The following is a 13015-nucleotide window of genomic DNA, read 5'->3' on the forward strand; positions in this document are numbered from 1 at the left end:
CCAGCAATGCAACACTTTCAGAATGTTCTTGTAATAATCGCATATAAACAAATTTAAAACGGACAGCAGCTGAATACTAACTACTTTATCACCACAATTGAAACCCACAACACAGTGTGAAGTTAAGGCAACAGCTGTTAAGTGCTCTTTGACTAGTCACGAAATGCACTTCAGACAATGAAATGGCTATTGCAAGCTACTAGACTTGCATTTTCTGTTGGGTTATCTAGGAAAGAGCAGGTTACCTTATGCTATGATCATTAAGATGAGTAAAATCGTAACATACGGAAGTGCCCGATGTGTAATGATGCATACTCCATTTTGTCTCCAAATGTTTAATGCTCTTTTGATTTTGCATTATAGGCTCAGCAGTTGATAACAATTTGCCGAGAATACATTGTGGGCCTCTCAATGGAAATTGAAAGGAAGAAGTTGCCGAAAGATACTCTGGAGCAACAGAAACGTTTGTGTGAGGTATGTGACCAAAACTGTCCTCCCTAGAGATGGAGGAGGATGCACTTGTAAAGTGTTCATTTAAATGAAGTTCAGCATTTTATACAGAAATTGATGATTTTTCTGAATAATGTGGATTCTTTTGAGGCATTTCCTTTAACAGACTTGCTTTCTTAAGCTAATTTATTTTTTTACACTGGTTTTATTAGAACAGCGAGTGATGGTGACTTTGTTTTCATTTAAACAGAGAAATTTTTAAAAAATGAAGGGAGCAGTCTGTTATCAATTAAATTAACACAATAAAAACGGACACAAATAACAAAAGTACTGTACCTTAAAAATGAGCTCATAAATGTGAAGGGATTTGAATTGAGTAGCTGCTTTTGTTTCTTCTCAAGAGCAAAAGAAAACGGCTAATATCTGTATTTTCACGTTAGTTGTAGCACATTTAAAATTGCCCCTGCAGTGCAATGGTAATGGCCAACACCTTGGTCAGATAGGCATGTCACACCAGTGGAAACTGTAATAACGTTGGACTCTTTGAACATCTTGCAGATGGCGGCCTACTTCACTCACTGCAATCTCCAGCCTATCCACATGATCCTGGTGCTGCGGACAGCGGTCAACTTGTTCTTCAAGCTGAAGAATTTTAAAACTGCAGCTGGGTTTGCTCGAAGGCTGCTTGAACTTGGGCCAAAGCCAGATGTGGCCCAACAGGTAAAAGTCCATAAATGTCCGTGTTAATTTAGTTTTCACTTTATTTCTCTTTTTTTTTTTTGCTTAATAGAAGGATGTTTGTTTTTTTTCCTATAGACTCGTAAGATTGTAGCTGCATGTGAGAAGACTCCAGTAGATACCCATCAGTTAAATTATGACAGCCATAATCCATTTGATATCTGCGCTGCATCTTTTATTCCTCTTTACCGAGGTAAAGCTGTCGAGAAGTGCCCTCTGTCGGGTGCCTGCTATTCTCCTGAGTTCAAGGGGCAGGTGTGCCGTGTCACACAGGTAAGAGTTTCAGAGCACGCTGGGTCCAGGGGTATTCGATAAATATGACATTTTGATTCTGAATGATGCATGGAAAATATGATGTAGCATTTGGATTTCCAACTGGGATGCTGGCTGCACCTCGGTATTCTCTCCCTGAAAATTATAAAGAGGAGACAAGATGCACAATTGGGACTGTTGTACCCTTAAAAAAATGAAACTGATTTAATGACCCAAAAAGTAAACCAAAAGGCAAGCAGCAGCATCCCAGGAGCCCCACAGACATATGTCATGATCTTGCGCTTTTCCCCACAGTCACAAAGCACATACGAAAATGATTTTTAGACTCCTTGACCCCCGAGACATCAGCGCTTGTTGCAGATCTGAGAGCCAAATGAGATGAGCTGAAAAGACTCATTACAGGTTATTAAACCCAAGTGTACCAGTGAAACATTTTAACAAATAGAATCTAACTCAGCCTTAAATGTACTGGCTGGCATTTTTAAAACCTCTCAAGAGGAGATTAGGTGCTTTGCAGTGGACACATTAAGGCAGACGTCTCACTTTTGTTACAGTGAAGATTTACTGACTGATATTTGAATGATAAAATGTGTCCTCAAAGAATGCAGCTTATGTACTGTCTCTGCTCTGGTGACTTGGGGTCTTTTTATTATGAGATACCAAAATCCAGAAGTCCGCAAGTTCAGCGTTTCATCTCCCTCTCTCTCCCTCTCAACAGGTTACAGAGATTGGCAAAGATGTCATTGGCCTCCGAATCAGTCCTCTGCAGTTCCGCTGAAGTGCACAGAGCGGTATGCAGCATTGCTTAAGTGATTTTTTTGTTTTGTTTTAGTTACCCAAGTTGCACTTGTGATCAGATGTTATACTCCCAGTTCTGCTTCACTATTACTCAGTTTGTTCTTGTAACATGCCACAACTCTTCTGTTTGTCCTCTGCTTGAAAATGATATAGTAATAAATTACAGGTTCACACGGTAACTGACTCTTGTGGTCCATTTATAATGACTTTTTTCAGTTTAATTTATATGGAGCTTGTTTAAAAAAAAAATTAGATATTAAAAATGGTATTTTCCATAGTACCTTTACACAAAAATGTAGTTTTTAAAAAAAAAACAAAAAAAAAACTCCTATTGTTGGTATATGAAAGCAGTGACTTAATGAAAGGAGGGAGAAATACAAACAGCAACATATTTATTTATATAGCACATTTTCATACAAAAAGTATCTCAAAGTGCTTTACATAATGAAGAAAAGAAAAAAGACAAAATAAGAAAATAAAACATTAGTTAACATAGAAAAGGAGTAAGGTCCGATGGCCAGGGTGGACAGAAAAAACAAACAAAACAAAAAAACCTGACGGCTGGAGAAAAAAAAATAAATCTGCAGGGGTTCCTGGCCAGTGCTGCACTGGTTATCTTGAATGTCTGTTGCAGTTTTCAACATCCAAAAAGCTCTAAAATTTGAGTCCAATCTATGTTTAATTGGCACGGTTGTGGTTCTGTAAGACTACTCACTGTTGTTACTGGTTATTCACTACAAGTGGTGCCCATGTCCATTAACACTTACTATGTTTGAGTGAATGAATATTAAAAAAATGACATTAACTCAGATGTCCACGGAAAGTAAAATGCTTGTAAAACACTATAAAGCAAAAAGGTGCAGTTAGTGGCAGAGAATACACCAGTACATTTAGGAAAGAGGATAACAACCACCACCAGTTGTGTGCTAGTCGACCTGTGCTACTCTTCCTTAAGTTCTCTTCTAGGACCGACACTTTGAGAATCAAGATGATCACACACTTGCTTTTGGTTGGAGTCTGCCTATGTAATGTTGGGTGTCTGTATCTTTGATGGTGTTCTGCTACAGACTGCCATTAAGAACTACTTACTCTCCTAGACAGCAGTCTCTAAGAAAGTGTCTTAAATGTTACATGTCTGTCTTACCTGGCGCTCAGTCTCTATTTCTCTATTTTCACAAATTCTAAAGTGGCTGTAAGTGGTGTCAAGACAGTGTTATGCAAGGGTCCAAAAGATGTCAATAAGCTCTGTATAAAAAGATCATATACTGAAATAAAAAAAAAGGCCTGATCCGATCTTCTCTGTTCTTAGGACAACGGGAAACTCCGGCTGCAGCCACACTACTTTAATCTAAAATGTACTTTTTTTTTATACAAAAAAAAATGTCTGCCAACAATAGTGTGTTAAAATCAATTAGGAAAGTATCTGTCCATGCTAAAACATCCAAAAACGCATATTGTGTTGACGTTCACCTGTACTGGGCATGCACACATCTGCAGAAGAATCCTTGAAGGGACAGTAACCCTGCCGGCCATGGGATTTACAAAATGCGGATTAGATTCATACATGTGAACACCACAACAAGCGCCATGGAAAGCAACTCGTCTGTGTGGACTGTGGACAAGTAAGGGAATGAGACATTTTAATGAGCAAAGTCCAATCAGGGAAGGGCTACATAATAAAGATGAACGAATCAGAGGCTGTGTTTTCACCCATCCACACTGCAGTGCAGCTCCACAGGGTATGGCGTTATTTCAGTGCCACTATTCTGAGCGCACGTAAAAAAATATTGCAAGTGCAAGTGTTGCATTTTGAGGAGAAATTTATTTTGAGCGTACAAAAGCTGAATTTGAGTGAACAAAATTCATTGCTGCGTGCAAAAAATGTATTTCAGTGTTTGCACTTATCCATATACACACACACAATAGCACCCCCTCTCGCTCAGTTTTTCATTTAAACTTGCTGCAATGTGTTGCTTAGCTCACAACATTCTCTGCTGCAAGCGCTCAACTCTCTGTACACCGTTATAAGTGTGCCACAAAACCAACCAATCACAGACTTGGTTTCAAAAATTCTGATTGGCTCTTACGGTCTCCAATCAGCTCGCTAGCTGCTGCATTCGGAAACAGTCGAAATGTAGCTAAATCCAGCTAAACTCAATTAAACCCCAATTTGCGGATAATATCTTTAATTATTTTATTTTAAAATATATTATTTGTTAAGACTATCGTTGGTGTAGTATAATGTAGTTGCATTATACAACCATGCCAACTGACTCTCCAAATTATATTTGAGTAGCTTTCTTTTATGTCGTCGAATACTGAACAGCAGCACGAAAACATGTCCCTGAGCCAATCAGAATTTTTGAAACCAAGTCTGTGATTGGTTGGTTTTGTGGCACACTTATAACGGTGTACAGAGAGTTGAGCGCTCGCAGCAGAGAATGTTGTGGCGCAAGCAACATTACTGCACATTGCGCGCAAATGAAAAAAAAACTGAGCGAGAGGGTGCTATTGTGTGTGTATATGGATAAGCGCAAACACTGAAATACATTTTTTGCACGCAGCAATGAATTTTGTTCACTCAAATTCAGCTTTTGTACGCTCAAAATAAATTTCTCTTCAAAATGCAACACTTGCACTTGCAATATTTTTTTACGTGTGCTCAGAATAGTGGCACTGAAATAACGCCATAACAGGGGATTAGCTTCCAGAAGTCTACCGCACCGGATAGCATTTTCAAGTCTGTTTTCAGGGCAAAAAAAAAATGCAGGGGTAATGTGGACAAAAGGAGAAAACGGACACTAATGTCTGCATTTTGAAATGAAACATGGTAGGTGGCCATGGCCTCAGGCCAGTCCAGCCCATTGTTTTTGGAATTCAGCTGCTTGAAAAAAACTTCCTTGTTTGAAACTATGGTGCTGGTCATGGTTGTTCCTTTAATTTTATTTTTCTATAAAGCTGCTGTACAAATTTACATAAGCGAATATAGAAGGAGGAATACAAATAACCATGCTGAAACAAAAAAAGAAACAGAAATGCAGAAATATCATGCACATACAGAATATACAGTATATAAAGGCTACCTGTTTTAAGGCTGGATGGCAAGGAAGTGCAGATTATTACTAATAACCTATTAACTACAGATTAACGTATGTCATCCATGTCCATTATGAAAGTCGGATTAACGTCTTGAAGCAAACTGCCTGTCCTCTTCACAGAACTGTTTACAAGTGACATTAGCAGCAGGTTCTGATATTACAGCTGCCATTACATATGTATTCTGAGGCCCGTCCTAATGGATAACAAATGGCAGTACTGTCCATCAAGACATCATTCTGCCCCTTTTTATCATCGCTGTATTCAAGCTGTGATCTTTTTGTACAGATTTAATTGTGAATGTGCACCACAGAAATTCATTTATTTAGAAGCTAAGCAATCAATAATCTTTTTTACTTCCACACACTGCAAACTAAAATCTTCTCTAGCTTCAGCTCTGTGTGCACATCTGTATAGTTTAACAACTGCATATGATGAAACATTATTTTGGATAATAGAAATATGAGATAGCAGCAAAACAGGAATTATTGGGGCTTAAGATTTTTAGACTACAATGTTAACTGCCAGTTTTCATTTGCAAAACATTTTTTTTTTAAAATGGGATTGGTTCCAGCAGAACCCCGTGACCCTGTAGTTAGGATATAGTGGGTTGGATAATGGATGGATGGATGTTTGTAAAAGATGGGACCAGAATGCTTCATTTTTACGTCCTCTTGTTTTCTCAAGCCGCAGTGTTCTTTCTAAATGGAGAGCCTTCTATTTGTTGATTTAAAGCAGGGGTCCTCCATTCCGGTCCACGGTGGCTACTGATTTTCATTTCAGCCAGTGTCCTAATTAGAACTCGGTCCTTGCTGATAATGATAGTTGGTGTTTACCTCAGTGCCTTTATTCATCAAAGACAAACTTTAGTTACTTTGTAGATCAGAACTAATCAGACATTAGTTAATAATGAGATGCAGACAGCCAATAAACCAGCAGCTCTCCAGCTAACGTGCTTACCATGAAGTATTTACACTGAACACCAGTAAAACCAAGGAGCTGGTGGTGGATTTTAGGAGGACCAGGTCCCTCATGGACCCCGTGATCATCAGAGGTGGCTTTGTGCAGAGGGTACAGACCTATAAATACCTGGGAGTGCAGCTGGGTGATAAACTGGACCGGACTGCCAATACTGATGCTCTGTGTAAGAAAGGTCAGAGCTGACTATACTTCCTTAGAAGGTTGGCGTCCTTCAACATCTGCAATTAGATGCTGCAGATGTTCTACCAGACGGTGGTGGCGAGTGCCCTTTTCTACGCAGTGGTGTGCTGGGGAGGAAGAAGGACGTCCCACGCCTGGACAAACTGTTGAGGAAGGCAGGCTCTATTGTAGGAATGAAGCTGGACAGTTTCACATCTGTAGCAAAGTAAACTCCCGTCATTCATGCAGAATTCACTGCATCCACTGAACAGTGTCATCTCCAGGCAGAGGAGCAGCTTCACTGACAGACTGAGGAGATCGTTCCTCCCCCACACTATGAGACTCTTCAATTCCACCTGGGGGGTAACTGCTAACATTATTCAAAGTTATTGTCTGCTTTTACATGCATTTTTATTACTCTTTAATTTAATATTGTTTTTTGTATCAGTATACTGCTGCTGGATTATGTGAATTTCCCCTTGGGATTAATAAAAGTATCTATCTATCTACTGCAAATAAATATTAACTGGCAGCGGCTGTCTAAAGGAGGAAGGAAATGCTGATGGCGTTCACCAAGGGAATTGAATACACCAGGATATGGTAGAACGGCTGACCTGCATACTTTTCCACAGTTGGAGCCCACTTGGATCGCAGGACTGGCCTAGAGTACTACAACACGGCCAAGACTTGCTTTTTAAACCTTTTGGAAATTAGAAAATAGCTTGCCATACAAGTGCTTAAGCATTTTAACAAAACTGAGGAGCCACCAACTACATCCACGTTGTCCTTCTGCCTACTCATAACTGCAGGTGTTTCTATGACCACTGAATCACCCACCATTGAAAAAGTGTGGGCTCCAATGCCCTCAATCAGGTTAAGAAACAGCGAACTGACAAAAGCACTTCTTTACACTCTTATAGAATCTGCATTTCATGAAAAGGAATATTTTAAATGAGCCTCTGGCTTTTTGTAATCATAACACAGGAATCAAAAATTACAATTCAAGTCCCCAAGACACAAGCTAAACATTGTAAATGCACAGGCTGTCACACTTTTAGCATATGCTTTTAGATGCATAGACCTTGTTCTTTTACAGTCATACAAGTTCCAATAAAAAAAGATTTAAACATCCACATTTACTTATTTGTCAGCTTAAACATTTGAGATGTACTCAGTTTCATTTCTTTAGTTTTTTTTACCAATTAGAGCTCAGGCAGGTCAAGTGACTTGTTCAGGGTTACACAGTGTCAGTAGTGGGATTTGAACCCATAACCTCACAGAGTGAAATACAAAGCTTTACCCGCTATGCCACACAGACATTCTTCTAAGAGTTATGGCACCAGCAGATACTTCCCAGATCACCCCTCAACACCCCAGTTTCAAATGCTTGAACTGCAGAACAGGAGGAGTGTATTAAATAGAAGATTCAAGGTTAAACCAAAAGGAAATGGTTTTACTTTTAATGCACAATGACAGCGAATAACAGGAAAAAAATCTTTTATATTAAATAACAACCTGCTGTTTTAAGGGTTGTACTCGAAATCCAGACATTTTTCCGCAGTTAAGACTCATGAGCATTAACTGTTATTGCACAGCAGCATACCATTGGGACTGGCCAAATGTTTTAAACTTGCATTAATAAAGTGTATATTGTCAACGCCATAGTTCACTGTTATTTGCCAATGATTCACATTGCAATACCACATGTTTTTATTTTACAGCAGCACACAGCATTGCCAATATTTTTGTTTTAAATCCCCATTTCACATTAGAAATTGTCTCACGTTTCGCACTTTAGAATCCTAGGCACAATGGGTGAACTGAACTTTTATTACTCCGGTCAATCAAGAAAACAAAGTGAGGTAGCCTTCAATGGTCACAGAAAAGGGGGCTCTTTTTACACTTAACATTCAGGAAACCTGTGCTCACTTTGACATCACAAACCGGGCCAACAAGAACTTCAGATAAAGAAATCATTTCCCTGCATATCGTCTACTGTGATCTACTTATTTCTGTGCATGAAACGTCCCAACAGTGGGCTCTGTGTGGGAGAACCTGGACTGAATGAATGTACAGAGGTGTCGTATTTAATTTCGTGATGAAGATGTTCCTGTAGGAGCTCACTTCAGCAGCAACAGGCACCGCAAAAATGATTTTAAAGCCATTGTGCTTATGGGCAACTTTAAAACACAAAAGGAGAAAAAGGGAATAGAAAGTCAAAACTGATGTAAAACACATTAAAACGCGGTTTGATTTGCAACCAGGTATGAGGACTATTTACATCACAGAAGTTCTGATTACAGATCCACATTCTAAGGAAAACTCGTCAAAAATGTCAAAAGACTTTGGTGGACAGTTATCATATCAGAAAATCTTGGCCATACATTGTCATCCTCTCTTACTAAACGAGTCTTAGTTTGGAGAGGTCTGTTAATATTCTGACACAAAGATGTCTCACACAAGGGTTTTAGAATTATGTTTCGTTCCTGGTGTGTATGTAAACACACAGGTAGCTCCAGTTTCTGTATTACTGTTTAAGTCAGAAGTGTAACTACGGCAATGTATGATAGGCAGGCATTGTATAGAATGCCAAAAATTGGACGGCAAAGTATGAAACCATTAATATGTCACACATTTCCTAGGGCATTCTATGCAATGCCAAAAGACAAACCGGCAAAGTATAAAATGCTCCTGTTAATGACATATCTAATGTCACATGGCAACAAGTATTTCATATTTTATTTTCTCTTGTGTTCCTTAATAAGAAAGTCCAATACTTTATTTTGTATTTCTTTCATTTTCATATACATCTTTTCAATGAAAGCCTTTTCATTACTCTCTTTTAATACTTTGCCTAAATAGCTTTTGTCATTCTATATAATGCCTAGGTATTACATACAATGCCTAAGGAAAGTATATATAATATTAAAATAATTAAAATATTTCATACTTTGCCCAGAAACACCAGGCATTCTATACAATGCCTGCCTTTCATACATTGCCGGTGACATATACACTTAGGGAGAGTTCTTTAAAACTCAGATTTTATACTAACAAACTATACATTTGACATATCATTTAAGACGTCTGCTCTGTGTGGGGCAAAAGTCATTTTTTCCAATGGTGTTCACAGACCTCTGAGTGTTTCACATTTTGTTGACTGTATCACAATTCCTGTGGGTCACAAGTTTCAATACGCTTTGTTATTATTTGGTAGCATTGCCTTTAAATTGTTTAACTTAAGACAAAGTTACAATAAACTGCTGGAGTTTTGGGCCATTCCTCCAGACAGAAATGGTGTAACTGTGAGAGGTGCTCACACATGTTTTGTTCTGCACTGAAATGTTCAATCGGATTGAGGTCAAGACTTTGTTGATGGCCACTCCAGTACCTTGACCTTGTTGTCCTTAAGCCATTTGCCACCACTTTGGAGGTATGCCTGGGGTCATTGTACATTTGGAAGACCCACTTGTGACTGAGCTTCCTTGCTAAGCTCTTTAGATGTTGCTGCAGCAGATCTACATCATGTTCATGGTATCAATATCATTTTCCTTCTTTATTATGCCATCTCTTTTGGGAAGCGCACCAGTTCTTCCTGCAGCAAAGCACCTCCACATGATGCTCCCACCCCCATACTTGATGGTTGGGATGGTGGTTTTTGGCTTGCAAGCCTTATTCTTTTTTCCTCCAGACATAACAATGGTCATTATGGGCAAACAGTTCAGTTTTGCATTCATCACACCAGCCAGAGGACAATTCTCCAGCAGGTAACATCTTTGTCCCTGCAATCTGCAGTCTGGCTTTATTATGGCGGCTTTGGAGCAGTGTCGTCTTCCTTGGCGAGTAGCCTTTCAGGTTATGTCGACGTCGGACTCATTTTACTGTGGATTTACAGACTTGTCCACCTGTTTCCTCCAGTGTCTTCACAAGGTCATTTGCTGTTGTTCTTGGATTGATTTGCACTTTTCGTGACAAAGTACATTCTTCTCTAAGAGGCAGAATGTGTCTCTTTCCTGAGCGGTATGACAGTTTTGTGCCCCCCTGGTGTTTATACTTGCGTGTTATTGTTCGTACAGATGAATGTGGAACCTTCAGGCATTTGGAAATTGTTCCCAAGGATGGACCAGATTTGTGGAGGTCCACCATTTTTTTTCTGAGGTTTTGGCGGATTTCTTTTGATTTTCCCAATATGTCAAGCAAAGAAGCAGCAAGTTTGATGGTAAGCCTTAACATACATCCACGTTATTACTCCAATTAGGCTAATTGGCTATCACAAGCTAAATGGCTAATTGCCTACAGGCTTGCCATCATTTACAGGAATTTTCCAACCTATTTAAAAGCACAGCTAACAAAGTATGTACTGTCAACTTGTGACCCACTGGAATTTTGATATAGTCAATAAAAAGTTAAATACTCTTGAGGTCTGTAAACATTGTTGGAAAACAATACTTTTGCCCTGCACAAAGTAGACACTTTAAATTATACTCCAAATTTGCAGTTTGTTAATATAAAATCTGTGGAGTGCTTATAAATTGAGTTCTAAAGAATTCACCCGAAGTGTATGGAAACTTCAGACTTCAGCTGTACATACTGCCTGAAGAAGCTGCCTTGAAAGCTTGCATGTTGTAATCTACTCAGCCAGTAAAATGGGTCATATTGCATTCACAACCAGCTAACATGGTACATAACTCTACTACTGTACACTTAAGCTTAAATAAAGTCAAACGCCATTCCCTGCTTAAATGTGTACTGACTGGAAATTAATCAGCCACACAAATGTCGATTTGAAGCACTTTTAGCATATCATCACCTATTGAATAACGCACTTTAAATTTAGCCCATGTTCTTTATTTTGATGTTTCTGCTATTATTATTACTTCAAAAGCAATAAGAACAATAATATATCAGAGCAATATATCTTAGTAGTATATATATATTTTTAGTTTTATTAAGGTAACTAGTAATTTTATTTTTGTAAAGCACTTCAAGCTGTAATTAATGCATGAAATGTGTAATCTAAGCAGATCTTTTACTTACAGGAGTTGTAGCACAACCATAAAAAGCTAAAATTAGACTAGCAGTTTAAACTGGGATTCGCCCCACTGCCAAATTTTAACAGACCACTGTGCACACTACATGGGATGTATGAACAGGCTCCTTTTTTAAAAAGACAATACAGCAGGACATCAATGCTTCCCCCCATTGATTACACATTTGCACAATGTCGAGGTCCACTGAAAATTAGTACCCTGGATACGTTAAAAACATATTAAGAACTTGTGGTGTAACGAAAGCCACCCTCGTAAATATTTTAAGAGTGTTTATTTCACTTCTGTAACAAACAAAACCTTTTGAATTTAGTGTAATGATTTATAAACACAAAGTTCTGTATGCAAGAAACTCAAAATTAGTTATGCCTTTTAAAATTGACCTTGGGCACAACTACTCTACTGGAGTTTTTGCTTTCCTCTGCCTTTAGTCTTCTGGCTACTTCAGCACTATAATGTTAATCTATTTTATATTATTAGCATGTTTGTCTTTAGTACTAGGGTGTTGTACCGTGTTGGCCATTGTGAATATAGTGAGAAGTTAAGCAGAATGACACCTTTTATTGGCTAACAGGAAAGAATACAATATGCAAGCTTTCAAGGTAACTCTTTGAAATTGCTTCAGATTCACTCTGCATCATTATATATATACACATATATATATATATACACACACACACACACACACATATATATATATATATATATATACACACACACATATATATATATATATATATATATACACATATATATATATATATACATATATATATATATATATATATATATATATATATATATATATATATATATATATATATATATATATATATATATATATATATATATATATATATATATATATACATATATATATATATATACATATATATATATATATATATATATATACATATATATATATATATATATATATATATATATATATATATATATACATATATATATATATATATATATATATATACATATATATATATATATATATATATACATATATATATATATATACATATATATATACACATATATATATATGTATATTATATATATATATATATATATATACACATATATATATATATATATATATATATATATATATATATATATATATATATACAGTGGAGGAAATAATTATTTGACCCCTCACTGATTTTGTAAGTTTGTCCAATGACAAAGAAATGAAAAGTCTCAGAACAGTATCATTTCAATGGTAGGTTTATTTCAACAGTGGCAGATTGCACATCAAAAGGAAAATCGAAAAAATAACTTTAAATAAAAGATAGAAATTGATTTGCATTTCATTGAGGGAAATAAGTTTTGAACCCCTACCAACCATTAAGAGTTCTGGCTCCCACAGAGTGGTTAGACACTTCTACTCAATTAGTCACCCTCATTAAGGACACCTGTCTTAACTAGTCACCTGTATAAAAGACACCTGTCCA

At 37.2% G+C, this 13015-nt stretch overlaps 1 protein-coding gene across 1 annotated transcript in view; it reads left to right on the forward strand.

The window, feature by feature from the left end:
• copa (COPI coat complex subunit alpha) overlaps positions 1 to 2438 on the forward strand; it is a 64548-nt gene extending 62110 nt beyond the window's left edge. Inside the window, exons 27-30 of the mRNA XM_039742232.1 lie at positions 364 to 474; positions 1009 to 1170; positions 1267 to 1461; positions 2180 to 2438. Of these exons, the coding sequence (XP_039598166.1) occupies positions 364 to 474; positions 1009 to 1170; positions 1267 to 1461; positions 2180 to 2239 (528 nt within the window). The 3' untranslated portion in view covers positions 2240 to 2438. The remainder of the gene's footprint in view (positions 1 to 363; positions 475 to 1008; positions 1171 to 1266; positions 1462 to 2179) is intronic.
• Positions 2439 to 13015: the final 10577 nt, after the last annotated feature.

The sequence above is a fragment of the Polypterus senegalus genome, chromosome 18 (assembly GCF_016835505.1).
Source record: "Polypterus senegalus isolate Bchr_013 chromosome 18, ASM1683550v1, whole genome shotgun sequence".
Classification (NCBI taxonomy): domain Eukaryota; kingdom Metazoa; phylum Chordata; class Cladistia; order Polypteriformes; family Polypteridae; genus Polypterus; species Polypterus senegalus.